The sequence below is a fragment of the Diabrotica virgifera genome, chromosome 1, assembly GCF_917563875.1.
Source record: "Diabrotica virgifera virgifera chromosome 1, PGI_DIABVI_V3a".
Lineage (NCBI taxonomy): Eukaryota > Metazoa > Arthropoda > Insecta > Coleoptera > Chrysomelidae > Diabrotica > Diabrotica virgifera.
Genome location: NC_065443.1, coordinates 43326308 through 43340399, shown reverse-complemented (window position 1 = coordinate 43340399; position 14092 = coordinate 43326308). Strand labels below are relative to the sequence as shown.

Here is a 14092-nt window from a genome sequence, read left to right as displayed (position 1 = left end):
TTGAAAAGTTAAAAATCGCGGAGATATTGAGCAAAAGCAGTTCTCGTTTAAAATCAAGATGGCGGCTAACGCAACGGCGGAATTCAGTCGAGATTTTAAATTTACACTACTATTGACCCCCTCTACAGATCAAGAAAATAAAATTTCGGGCAGCTCCTAATGCAAGGTTAGGCCTGTAATTCGTCTAACCCGACTGGACTATAAGTAAAATAGAGACTTAATATAAAAAGTAATTCGTAAATAATTTCATGCATGAGAAAAGTTAGAGTGGAAGAACTATATCTACTAAAAGTAAGAAATAGTTTCTTACCATGCATGACTAATACAGGAGGTCTCTTTTTATTCTTAATTCCATTTGGACTTTCACTAATGCGATGGATTTCCAATATGTAACCATCTTCAGTGGTTACTTCAAACTTATCAAAAGTGTAACCAAAACTTCTTACATTTTGCGCCTAAAAAATGAATTTATAGATATTAATCTTTTTACAAAAAATTAATTTTTCTAAGGGAAAATTCTTGTAGTCGTTTTAAACCTAGGTTAAACTGATATAAAAGTAGAGATTTCAATAAAGGTACAATATGCATGTTATATTTAAAAGAACCCAAGTGATAAGGAAGATGGTAAAGCAGGCAAAAGAAAAACAGTTTGAGAGAAATGCAATGATAGGCCCTTAAAACAAGATACGATATATTTAATCTACTCAAGAAAGTCAAATAAATGGCAGCACTTAGGAAACCTAATCTCACTGGTGCATTTCTGGATAGACACGGGATTATTATAACAAAGGCCGATGATAAAGTACATACAACGCTAGGCAGAATGTATCGACGAACTACTGTTCGATGATGAATGAGGGGACCTGGAACACAAAGAACTTGCTTCAGAAGAAAGAGGTTCAGAGTCCAGATATATACATGCTTCCTAGCGAATTACTAAAAATTATAGATGAGCAACATATTGAAATTTTAGTGATAATCGTGAATCAAATTTATCGCTCAGGCGTATTACCCAAAGAATGGTTAACGTTTATCTTTATTTGTCTTCCAAAAAGGAAAAACCTACGAGATTGCGGGGATAATCACACCATTATCTTGATGTCTCATGTGCTAAAGTTGTTACTAAAAGTACACAAACTTTCTACATAAACTGAACATAGACATTATATTACTGATACACAATTTGGGTTTCGCAAAGGCCAAGGAACGCGTGCGGCTTTTTTCACTTAATATATTAATACAAAGGATCCAAGATGTCAATCAAAATAATATGCATGTCTCATTGACTATAATAAATCATCCGATTAAGTACGATATCAACAGTTAAATAATGTCCTTAAATCAAAGAAAATTTGACGTAAATGACCTCAGGATCATATCTAACTTGCTACCTCTAAGCAGCCAATAAAAGTACGTGTTAACGAACAGCTGTCAAAGAAAATTGAAATTAGACTTGGGGTGAGACAGGTGAGCGTACTGTAGCCAATTCTTTTTTATGTCCATTCGGAAGAGATCCTAAAAGGATAATCCTAAAAGATCTCTTGAGGATGAAACAGCTTGAATAAAGCTAAATGCAGTATCCATTAAAATATTGAACATATTTAGAGACTGCTGACCAAGATAGCGGTATATGGACAAAAAAAAACGGTCAATCTTGGAATAATAATCTACTCCAGAAATCATTACTTCCTGGAAATTAAAATCAGAATAGAAAAGGCTACAATAAATTTAAAAAAAAAAATGAGAAAAATTGCTCTGCACAAGAAATTTCAAGTTAGGACTAAGAGGTAGGCTGGCTAGGTGCAACGTTTTCTCGACCTGTTTCATGCAATGGGAGCTTGGACCTTGAATGCGGCATCAATTCTGAAAATAGCACGGACAGAACACGCCAGAAACAAAGAAGTTCTGAGAAAAATGAATAAACAAGAAAATTGGAACATCTCAGAAATAGTACACGTGGAGAGAGATAAAGCTTTCTCAACTGATTATGATTAAGCACGGATATATTCAAGGAAAAAGAAGCATAGGGAGGTGCAGAATATCATTGCTGCGCAACCTGAGACAGATACTGATGTAGTTACATCAATAGCGAATAGCTATGATGATTGCCGACCTCTGTTACGGAGATGGCACTTAAATTTTTTTTGGAATATTAACCGAAAATCAGAAAATAAAAGATTTTAATATGCATTTTTAAGTTCATAGTTAAAAGATCCGTTCTAACAAACACTTAAACTGGTATCCGTTAAAAGCTAGTTATATAGATGGCGTTAGTGTACATTGATAATTTACTTACAATATCGTATGCAACAACGGTTGATATTCCTAGTATAAGTAATATAACAGTAGTATTCATTTTAGCACAAATATTTAATACTAAATTTTGATTACATACCGTTGCCCTTTATCGCTTACAATTGTCATAAGATAAAAAGAGATTTTTTATCGAATTAATGAACAAGATATTTTCTTGAAGTACTGATTAATGTACTTTGAATTTTATTTATCCTATAATATCTATATGAATAATCTCGAGTGTTTCATTCTGACATTTTATATACAGTGTGCGTATAAACAGCGATACTCAACATTTTTTACCCTGGGTCACATAGTGGCTATTGTCAAGCTTGCAGGTCGCAATCTATGTAGGTGAGTAATATACAGTATGGTGCAATGAAAGGAATAAATTCGTTATTTTGTAAGCCGGAGATTTTAAGGAAAAATCCTGAAATAGGTCGATTTTTATGTTTAAATTATGATTTTTGACATATTTATGATATGTTATACTCCTACTAGTGATGTCATCCATTTGAGTGTGATGACGTAATTTATGATTTTTTTAAATGAGAATAGGTGTCGGTGCTAGCTCATTTGAAAAGTAGTTAATGCTCTATTCAGCAATATAAACATTTTTTGCATATTTCATTTTTGAATATGAGGATTCGCACAGGTATGATGAAGCAAACAACGAGAAGAGCAAGTAAGCACAACGTTTAAGAGTTTTATAGTTATCCGGTACTTATTTGCAGAATCCTTCATATTGATTTGCGTCTCTTTTTTCTTTAAATTTGCCACCAGATTTGTATCATTTTTAAAATCAATTAGTTGGTCTGACAATACCACAAGTTGTGTAGTAGCGGCTACTTCTAAGTGCCAGTGATTTGCCACTAATAGAAGACATTTCCAAATTTTTCGAAAATCATTAAATCTTTCCTGAAATTCATTGATCAAGGAAACTAAGTAATTAGAAATAAAAACATAGTTTTCTGGAGATACATCAATTCCATCTTGTTAACCTTTTACCAATGTCAAAAATTTGCACATTTTTATGCACATTTTTATATTAATTTCCTCGATGTACCTACATCTTTAGCTTGTCGTCGAAAGTAAATATGTACTTTATTCGTCAACTGCGAAATAATTTTATGTTTACCTTTTAATTTGTAAACGACGACGTTTAAGTTCGCCAAGTTCTTCTGTCATGTCGCAAATAAATACTAAAAGCCACCACCAACTATCTGACTCAAGTTCAAAATAATTTAACCGTTTACAGGGCCCTCTCGTTAGCCTTCGGGCCACATAAAAAACGCATAGAGCCGCATGCGGTCCGCGGTCCGCTGGTTGAGTATCACTGATCCAAAGTCTCTTTTCTAAAAAATATATATATTTTCCTAAATTCTTGAGATGATTAAGGGCCGGTTGTTCGAACGCTAATCAACAATGATTATTATCAAATATTTAATTACTGTCACCAACTGTCAATGTCAACTTTGTTTGGGTTGCTGAAAACATAATTGATTACAATTATGAGACTAGTTAATCAATTAACATAATAATTATTAACATAATCGATTAATAAATCTCATAACTATTGTAATTAATTATGTTTTCAGCAACCCAAACAAAGTTGACATTAAAATTTGGTGACAGTAATTAAATATTTGATATTGATCATTGTTGATTAGCGTTCGAACAACCGGCCCTTAGACTTTTTCAGCGCTTAATATGTCTTAACGGTCTCTAGTCGGACACACTTTGGTGTATGAGGACACTACAACAGGGGAAGTTATAATCGTGAAACAGGTTAAAAATATGGAACGTCATACTTCGAAAAGGTCCCATGTATTTTGTCGGCCAGAACTTCCAACTGATTTGTTACCTTTTCATTAAAGTCTTATGCAAAAATCAGACTGGTATTTATCACCAACTGGGCATTTTAATAAGTCTGACACGTGGATTATGTGAAATGACATAAGAGATTTTACACAACTGATTTTTGCATAAGAGTTTAATGAAAGAGTAACAAATCAATTGGAAGTTCCGTCGGACAAAATACATGGGACGGTTTCGTAGTCTGACGTTCCAAATTTTTAACCTGTTCTACAATTAAAACTTCCCCTGTTTCAGTGTTCCCGGACATCAAAGTTTGTCCGACTAGACACCGTTAAGCTATTACAACTTTTCAGCTTGCTACTAATCAACTTTTTGATCCAGGCCTATAAAGCAAGGATGAAAATTTGACGATACGTCAGTATCTATTATTATATAAGAAAAAGTGTACACTTCTACATCCCCTCTATTTTACAAAAATTGGGATATACCCTCTTCTCGGGGGTAAATTTTTTTTTATTATTTTGAATGCATATTTTATATCCATTTAAAATAAGTCCGGAATTGGATAAAATGACGTTAAGCAACTTTTTTATATCGAAATTTTTCACTAAGTCAATACTTTTCGAGTTATTTCCGAGTAAATATGTTCATTTTTAACAAAAACAAAAAATGTTTTTAGACTCTTTTTCGCAAACTTAAAAAGTAAGTATTCTATCAAGAAAATCATTCTTAGCGAAAATATAGCCTATAAAAAGTAAAAAAAATGGTGTATGTATGAAGTCTGCAGACCCAATAGAAGCAGAGTTGTAGCTTGCTAATGAAAAGTAGGATCTTATTCATAAAGTTTCAAATCAAATATCTCAACGTGAAATAACCAAAAAATGGAGCACTTTTCGGGGAAAACTTATTACAATATTTTTAAAATGGTTTATTTTTGTTTATAAAAAAAAAAATCTGACATTAAAAGTAAGTGAGTTACGCTCAAAATATTGTTGTTCCTTTTAATTTTTATTAAAATGAATCGCGAAAATCACCCCCCAATTAGCCTCCCAAATAAAATTAATCACAAGCAAGTTACCGCTTCACAAGTTACTTTAAGTATATATTGTTTATATGATCTATAAATTTCATAGTTTCTAAGTGCTCATTTTTCAAAAAAAATTGGTTTTAAAGTAAATTTTTTTTATTTTGAAAAAAACTCCTTTTTTTTTCAAAATAACTTAAAAATTATTAGTAATACCAAAAATCTCAAAGAGTAATAAAATGTACGCTTTGTTTTTCTAAATATTTCGGATTTTTTGTTTTCCTGTTAGGTAGACAAAAATTGGTTATATTACGGCTGATAAAAATTTGCATATACTCGTGACTAGTGACCCGTTCAAGCCATTTTAACTACAGCCTTTTCAAAAACAAGCACTTTGAAACGATGAAATTTATAGATCATAATATAAAGAATGCATAAGCAAAGTAATTTGTGAAGCGGTAACGATTAATTTTATTTAGGATGCTAATTAAGGGGAGATTTTCGCAATTCTTCTTACCAAAAAATAAAAGGGACCTACAATATATTTTTAGCGTAACTCACTTTTAATGTTAAAAGTTTTTTTATAAAACAAAAATAAACCTTTTTTTAAACACTTCAAAAAATTTAACATGAGTTTTCCACGAAAATTGCTCCGTTTTTTTGTTATTTCAAATTGAAATATTCGATTTGGAATTTGACGAAGAAGAACCTACTTTTCATTAACTACAACTTTTTTCTACTGGGTCTACAGACTTCATATGTACACCAATTTTTTCCAACTTTTTTATAAGCTATATTTTTGCTAAGAATATTTCTTTTCGATCAAATACTTGCTTTTTGAGTAATTTGCGAAAAAAAGATGTGCGGTCCAAAAATATGTTTTTTTTTTGTTAAAAATGAACGTATTAACTCACAAATAACTCGAATAGTATTGAATAAGTGAAAAAACTCTATAAAACAAAAGTTTCTTGGAATTAGTCTTTTGATTCGATTCCAAACTTATTTTAAATGTATACTTTTTCAACCCCGCCAAGGGGGAAGTTTCCAATTTTTGTAAAATTAAGGGGATGTAGAAATGTAAAAATTTTCATATACAATAACAGACATATTCAACTACCTAGTGTCAAATCTTCATCCTTTTTTTTTGACGTCGTTTTCAACAAAGACGTACGTTGTCTCCCCGGTCCTGTGTTCCGTTCCACTTTCCCTTGTGTAACCAATCACAACAACTCATATTTCCGTGTCTTTCTATTTGACCAAAGTAGCTCATTCTTTTTTCTTCATAGTGTTGAGTATATAGCTTCATATTTTCTAATGTTTCGGTGTTTGTTACGTGTTGTTTCTATGATATTTTCCACATTCTTCGAAAACACCACATCTCAAAATTGGCAAGTCTTATGGGTCCGTAATTTTCCAGTCTGCTAATCCACATAAAAGTAGAGAGAACACCTAGATCTCAATAATCTAGTTCTAATTTCCATTCTTAGTTTTAGACTGCGTAGTACTGCTTTTACCTTATTGCAAGCGTTTCTGGCCATCCCAATACGTCGTTTTATTTCAAGGCTGCGGTCCTATTTTTTATTTAGCTCGCATCTTAAGTAATTTATTGTATCTGTATTGTATATATTTATTGTGTAGTTTTTATTCCTGTTCTTACTGACAATCATGATTCTTTTTGTATTCAGGGCCCATGCATACTGTCGCAGTACTGCGTAGTGAGATCAACCAAAATTTGCAGCCCATCTCTGCTGTTCGCAAGGAATATTACATTATATATCGTCTGCATATCTGAGATGATTCACTAGTACGTTCATTGATATGCTTTCACTGCTGTCCTCTAGTACCTCTTTAAACTCTTCTAAATATTTTTTTGTGTTTAATGTTTATTTTTTAATATGTTATATCATATAATAACAATAAGCATACATGTGGTTTTTTACAATGTCGTGAGAGAGAGTTTGTCCAATGATCCACTCTCTGTATGCACTTTTACATTCTTACATTTATGTTAAAAATAATAAAAATTTGTAACTTTACATTATTACATCGATATTAAAAAAATAAAATAAAACTATCACAATTTAAAATGAATTTCATATGTACAATTATTATTGCTGTTAGAATGGTAGATCCAAGGGTGTTCTTATTTTCAGCCTTCGGGTTTCTTCACTGTTGTCAAGCAGATTAATTGCCAGTGTGTTTGGATGTTGCTCTGAGCGTCTTAGGTAGTTTGTGCTAAGCTGTTTAGTCACTGCAGTAGCCGTTGGCATCTCTAGATCTTTATAAATGTCTCGGTTTGTTACGAACCAACGAGCATCTACTATACTGCGCAGGGCTTTTGACTGGAATCTCTCGATGATAGCAATGTTCGATTTAGATGCTGTTCCCCATAACTGGATTCCATAGGTCCATACTGGTTTGAGAACGGTATTGTAAGCTAGTAATTTGTTCCGTAATGATAATTGTGATTTTCTGCCAAGTAGCCAGCACAGCTTTTTCCATTTACTATCCAGCTGCTTTCTTTTTTTCCATATATGGGTACGCCAGGTTAGATGTTTGTCCAGGTGTATCCCCAAATATTTTACGCTCTCTGTTTTAGGTATTCGTTCATTGTTGAATGTGATGCTTGGCGTTTCACCATGGCATTTTGTGAATGTTATATGTGCAGATTTACTTTCATTTATTTTAATTCGCCATTTCCTTGCCCACGTCGCTATATTGTTGAGACTGGTTTGTAGTGTTGTCGCTGCTACTTCAGGATTTCTGTTTACTGCTAATATAGCTGTCATCAGCAAAGGTAGAAGTGACTGTGTCATCAGTACATGGCAGATCAGCCGTGAAGAGTAAGTATAAGACTGGGCCTAAGACACTTCCTTGTGGGACTCCTGATTTGATGATGCGTAGTTTAGTTACTTTATTTTCATATCTGACTCTGAAGTACAGTTTTTCTAAGCAGGATTTTAGAATCAAATATATTGTTGTTGGTAGCTGCGTTTTTAATGTGTAAAGGAGTCCCTCTGAATATAGAAGAGTAGAATAAAAAGAAAACAATATCCCGGTCGGCGATTAATATCTTGGATGAATGGATATAATCATTCACGACTGAACTGGGTTAAACATAGAAAAGCCGAAGATTAGACGAATGTGCAATGGTTATAGCCAACCTTCATTAGTGGAGTCGATACGAGAAAATGGAGACATAGTACGCTACGTTAAAGCACTTACTTTTACTTTTTCGTGTCTGGATCCGACTACAGTTTTTCTGCCCAATATCGGGCTACGTCTACACCCTTTGTATTTGCGAGCCATAAATCATCGAGGGTGCACTGTGATGGAAAAAGTCTGCATAATTTCAGATGCTCCACGCTCTGTATTTCCCCACACTCACAAAGTGCGTCGTTATCTGTCTTGATGCCCCATTTAATAAGGTTCTGTTTTACAGGGGCAACACCTGTGCGTATTCGGTTGAGTGTCCGCCAGGTTCTCCAGTCAAGGTTCATTCCATTAGGTCGTTCTGGATGTAGGGGGAACAGTTCGGGTGGTTCGACGCTGACATTTCTCATAAACATTTTCCTTGATTTAAGTCGGCTGATTCCTGGCGGTTCATCAAACCCGTATAATTGGTGTCTTTCATCGAAAGTTTGCCTGAACTTCTCCACATATTGTGAGGCGCATCTACGGTCGTCTGGTGATGCGAATCCAGCTGCCCGGTACAGTAATGGTAGAGGGGTAGGCTTCATACAACCGGTAATTATTCTACATGTTTCATTTAACGCCGTGGTGACTTGTTGGGCGTGTCTAGATCTACCCCAGACGGGACAAGCATATTCCCCTGTTGAGAAACATAAGGCCTCAGCTGTTGACTTTAAGACCTGGGGGGTTTGCACCCCACTTGCTCCCTACAAGTTTCCGGAGAAGGTTGTTTCTCGTAGAAACCTTTTGTCTTGTGCTCTGACAGTGGAATTTATACGTTAGTGACCGGTCTAGTATCACTCCAAGATATTTGGGCCTATCAGTATGTTCCAAGCATTGTCCCTCCCAGGAAACATTCAGTTTTACATGCGCCAGATGGTTGTTGAGGTGGAATGCACATACTTGGGTTTTAGTAGGGTTTGGCTTTAATGAGTTTTGTTTGTAGTAAGTTGACATTATGTTTAAAGCCTCTTCCATTGTCGACTCTACTGGTGTGAGTGTTTTCCCCTTTACGGCGATACCAAGGTCGTCAGCGTACACAAAACTCTCAGTCTGAGGGTGCATTGGTTGGTCATTGGTGTAGATGTTAAATAGGGACGACGCCAGACCGCTTCCTTGAGGTAGGCCATTTTTTTTGGGTTCTCCATCTGCTCTTCTTTCCATTTTGCATAACGTAGAAGCGTCTATTACACAACAGTGATCTAATGATATTTACCAGGTCATAGTCAAGCACAGTGTTATGGATCATAGTTAGCAAGGTTCTGTGGTTTATCGTATCGTAGGCCGCTGTGAGGTCTATCAAGGCTACTCCCACTATCTCCCTCTGCTCAAATCCCTCCTCTATGTGCTCTGTTAGGTTCAGCACTTGGCCTGTGCATGATTTACCTGGTCTGAAGCCTGCTTGTTGTGGGATTAGTTTTGCATCTAATGTTTCCTGGATGCGGTTCAAAATGCGGCGTTCATACAATTTATATAAATGATATAGAAGAGATATCGGACGGTAGCTACTCGGTAGTTCAGGGTCTTTACCAGGTTTCAGAAGGGCTACTACTTTTGATTTACGCCACATTTGTGGAATCTGGTAGGTAGAGCGACAGAAGTTAAATAGATCGAGCACCCATTGCCTCGCTTTTTGCCCGAAGTGTTTTATCTGCTCTGTTAGGATTTCGTCCACTCCAGGGGATTTTCCATTTTTCATACAGGCAATACCATTTTTAAGCTCTTCGATGGTAAATGGGTTTCGCAAGAGAGTTGTTTCCTGATCCTGAGTTCTTATAATATTTGGCATTTTGCAACGATTGTTAGTTTTGCCATTCAGAAGCAGTTGGTGGGCTATCTGATTTGGCGTTATTGCACATGGCTCTTTCACCTCTGTGGGATCACCATTAAGTTTTTTGATCTTATTCCAAGCCTGCTTACTACTGTGCGTCATATCCATTTTACTTAAAGTCTCGCTCCACCGTTCTTGTCTGGAGCCGCTTAGTATTTGCTGCAGTCTCTCCCCTATCTCTGCCTTAACTTCGCTAAATGGGTCTTTACTATATTCTTCGGTGTACTTTGTCATAATGTCTTTTGCTTCATCGTTCAGACCAGATATGTAATGTTGTTGACATCCTCTGGGTATGTGTTTACATGAGGTTCGTTTTACAAGTTTGATGAACGCATCATAGTTTTTGGGGATCGGGAGTATATTTTTCACTTGTGTTTCCAATGGGGAGCACGGAAGGAGCCTCCACGCAAGTGATATTATAAGAACAAAATGTCACTGGCGCTCCCTGGAAACGCCCCTCGGGCGGCCAATCCTTCCACCACTGGATCCGAACAAACAAATGAGAATCAACGGCTCTTCTCAGAGCCTACATTGACAATGATGACCCTAAACATTGAGGGTATTACTTGTAATAAACAGGAAATTTTGCCAGAACTGTGTCAAATCCACAGATGTGATATATTATGCATACAAGAGACTCACCGTGACATATCAGCACATAGACCTAGCGTTGAGGGAATGCAGCTTATCATTGAACATCCAAGTGCAAAGCACGGAAGCGCCATCTTCGTGAAAAGGGATATTCATGTAACATCAGCTCAAAAAACATGCTACAATGACATTGAAATTCTGACAGTCGAAATAGGAGCCTCCACAGTTACATCTGTGTATAAACCACCCTGGAGAGACTTTGTTTTCTCCCCTCCAAAAATTTCGCTTCTCAAAAAACCAGATTCATTCTCGGGGATTTTAATAATCATAATGTTCATTGGGGCTACGCTTCAACTGATAAAAATGGAGATCTTGTGGAATCGTGGGCTGAACAAAACAACCTGGCACTGCTGCATGACCCAAAACTGCCATATTCATTCCAAAGCAAAATATGGAAGAAAGGTTACAACCCTGATCTCACCTTCATCAGCATGTCTTTAGAGGACCGTTGCGTCAGAAAGATATATAAGCCTATACCAAAGACACAACATAGGCCCGTGGGAATATCCGTATACAGCGCTATAAAACTCCCAAAATCCCTTTCAAACGAAGGTTTAATTCCAAAAAAGCGAACTGGTAAAAATATACTGATGAATTGGAAACACGTTAAAGCAAACCGAATAAGATGAGCGGGCCACGTGGTAAGATCGAGTGACGAAAACTTCTGAACGTCACATTCTGGGAAAGGCCCGATGGCAAATGGTCAGTTGGTTGCCCAAGAAAGAGATGGAAGGACGCAATAGCCAGTGATCTACGCAAAATGGGAGTAGGGCAATAATGGGAAATAGCTGCTCAGGACCGACAACAATGGAGGAAAATAGTAAACGCGGTCAAGACTCACATATAGTCTTAGAGCCAAATGATGATGATGATGATGATGACACGAGAAGAATAGCGATGAAAATCGACTAACTAAATAAATACTTAATTATAAACCGAAACAAAGAAGAAGTTTAGAACTCCCCATGAAAAAACGGAGGGAAGTTGGATGCCCGAAAAGACAACAAATGTCTAAACCCAGGAATGAGGAAGAAGAATATTAAGAATAACTGAATATAACTCGCTTTAAAAATATTATTACTTTTATATTAATAATATAATAATTTTATTTTATTATCTTATTTAAAAACATTTTAATAAACGTTTCGATGAACTCTAGGTTATTTTACATCCACTAACTCAAATATGTCAATCTGGTTTTAACTTTCAAAGAGTACTTGAACTTATACTCCTTCCAACATGCATAATTCATGTTGAGCATACAAAATTTTAGCCACACATTTCCGTAATAAAACTTCCGGAAAGTTCTGCGTAATGATAAAAGTAGGTAAAGACACCTTATTCATATCCTTTTGGATTTTAAACGACATCATGCCATAGGCGTCATTTTACGAATTTCTTACTTACATACATAGAGAATTTACAAAAGACAAAAATAGTCTAAGATCCGACTGTAGGTTGACCTTCACTCATCTGTTTACCAGAAGAAACATTTTTTAATAAAATCATACAAAGACAAATATGCCTTGCATGGCTTGCCTATCAAAATAAGATGTATTATTCATATCTATCCTTAATGATGGCGCAGGGTTTGAAATCAGCATTTCAAGCATACTGTGGTGAATTTTTTTATGAAGGTATGGTAGGAATATTTTATTATTTTTAAATGAAATAAACGTATTCCGTACAATTTAAAGAATACTAAAAAAAAATTTAAAGGAAAATATTGAAAAATGAGCCAACGGTGGCAAATTGTTACAGATTATACAGATACATAAAAAAATGGATTTTGCTGTGGATATCAAAACTTGCATTGGATCATGTGAAACAAAAAAGTCAAAAATATTTTATTAGTTTATGAGTTTCTGGAGGCAACACTGTCGAGATTCTTTTTTAGCTTTAACATTTTTTTTGACTTTTTGATATCACTCTGAAGACAAAACAACAATTTTTTTTGCAAAAAAGGTGAAAATCAACATATTTATTATTGTTAAACAGGAAATAAGCATAAAACAAAAAATTTCTCGGCAGCGTTACTACATGAAATATCTAAAGAAAATATCGTTGTAGCCCGGCAGGTAGTGTCAAATTTGACCGGAGCATTTTAACATGGCTGTTTCCTATTTATTTAGTTAGGTGTTATAAAGCTTATTAACAAATGACGTGTCAGCGGGCCCAAAACCGGAGATTGTAGGCAAGAAAAGGTAAAATGTTAAACTTGACTTATATTATGTCAAATATTTATCTCCGGGTCTCGGTATAGATGGATAGGTATGGACTAGAATACCTAGCTACTGGCTCTCACGCAGGGGACTCGCGGTTAATTCCTGGCGTTGGAGATTTTTTTTGTTTTTAAAATTGACATTTTGATTTGAAAAATAATTATTTTTTGATAATACAATGTTTGCATTATTTATACGACACAATATAAAAAAGTCTGTATGTCTTTTATAGAATCGTAAATGTAAATTATGGTGCCAAACGTGTTTGGCATTGTGGCTATTTAGCAAGGACAGGGAGTTCACTGATGATGGACTGATTAGTCCGAGAACGTTTGAATATAATCCTTTTGGATTTTTAAAATAATTTTAAATTTTTATTAAATATACTCACTACACCAGGGAGTTTTACTTCACGTTAAATTTTATTTAAATTATGATTGACCTTAGCAAAATGGTTGTACATGAACCCCAGAAGCTGAAGCGTCCTGAATTAGTACAAATCTACTTTTTTATTCCAGAAATATCTATCCCGACATTCTTTTTTATTTTTTTTTGGAACAAACTGTTTTTTCTTAATTTTATATGATGTAGAACCAAAAGATAGATACAACCCTAATTTTTCACTTTTCTATCACCAAACCCCATTTTTTAATAGTTATTTAAATATTTCCCTGTTCTCTATAATATATAAAAATGAATGTTTGTCTGTATGTCCCTTATAGAATCGTAAACTATGAATTTGATCAAGAAAGCTTCAGGGGTTCATGTATAACAATTTTACTTATTAAGGTCAATCATAATATCTATGATCACATGCATAGATTACGATTCTATAAAAGACATACCTACAGACTTTTTTTATATTGTCTCGTATAAATAATAAAAACGTGGTATTATCAAAAAATAATTATTTTTCAAATCAAAATCTCAATTTTAAAAACAAAATAAATCTCCAACGCCAGGAATTGAACCCGAGTCCCCTGTGTGAAAGCCAGTATTCTACACCATTATACAAGTAGTAAGTCACGGAGATAAATATTTGACAAATAAGTTGTAGCG

General features: G+C 34.9%; 1 protein-coding gene across 2 annotated transcripts in view; it reads right to left on the bottom strand.

The window, feature by feature from the left end:
• LOC114332605 (lipase 3) overlaps nucleotides 1-2505 on the bottom strand; it is a 55327-nt gene extending 52822 nt beyond the window's left edge. Inside the window, exons 1-2 of one of the 2 annotated variants that reach the window (XM_028282427.2) lie at nucleotides 2297-2505; nucleotides 311-455 (exon numbers count right to left, since the gene is read on the bottom strand). In XM_028282427.2, the coding sequence (XP_028138228.1) occupies nucleotides 311-455; nucleotides 2297-2356 (205 nt within the window). In that variant the 5' untranslated portion in view covers nucleotides 2357-2505. The remainder of the gene's footprint in view (nucleotides 1-310; nucleotides 456-2296) is intronic. The other variant, XM_050653867.1, reaches the window with a different exon arrangement.
• Between the last annotated feature and the right edge of the window lie 11587 nt (nucleotides 2506-14092).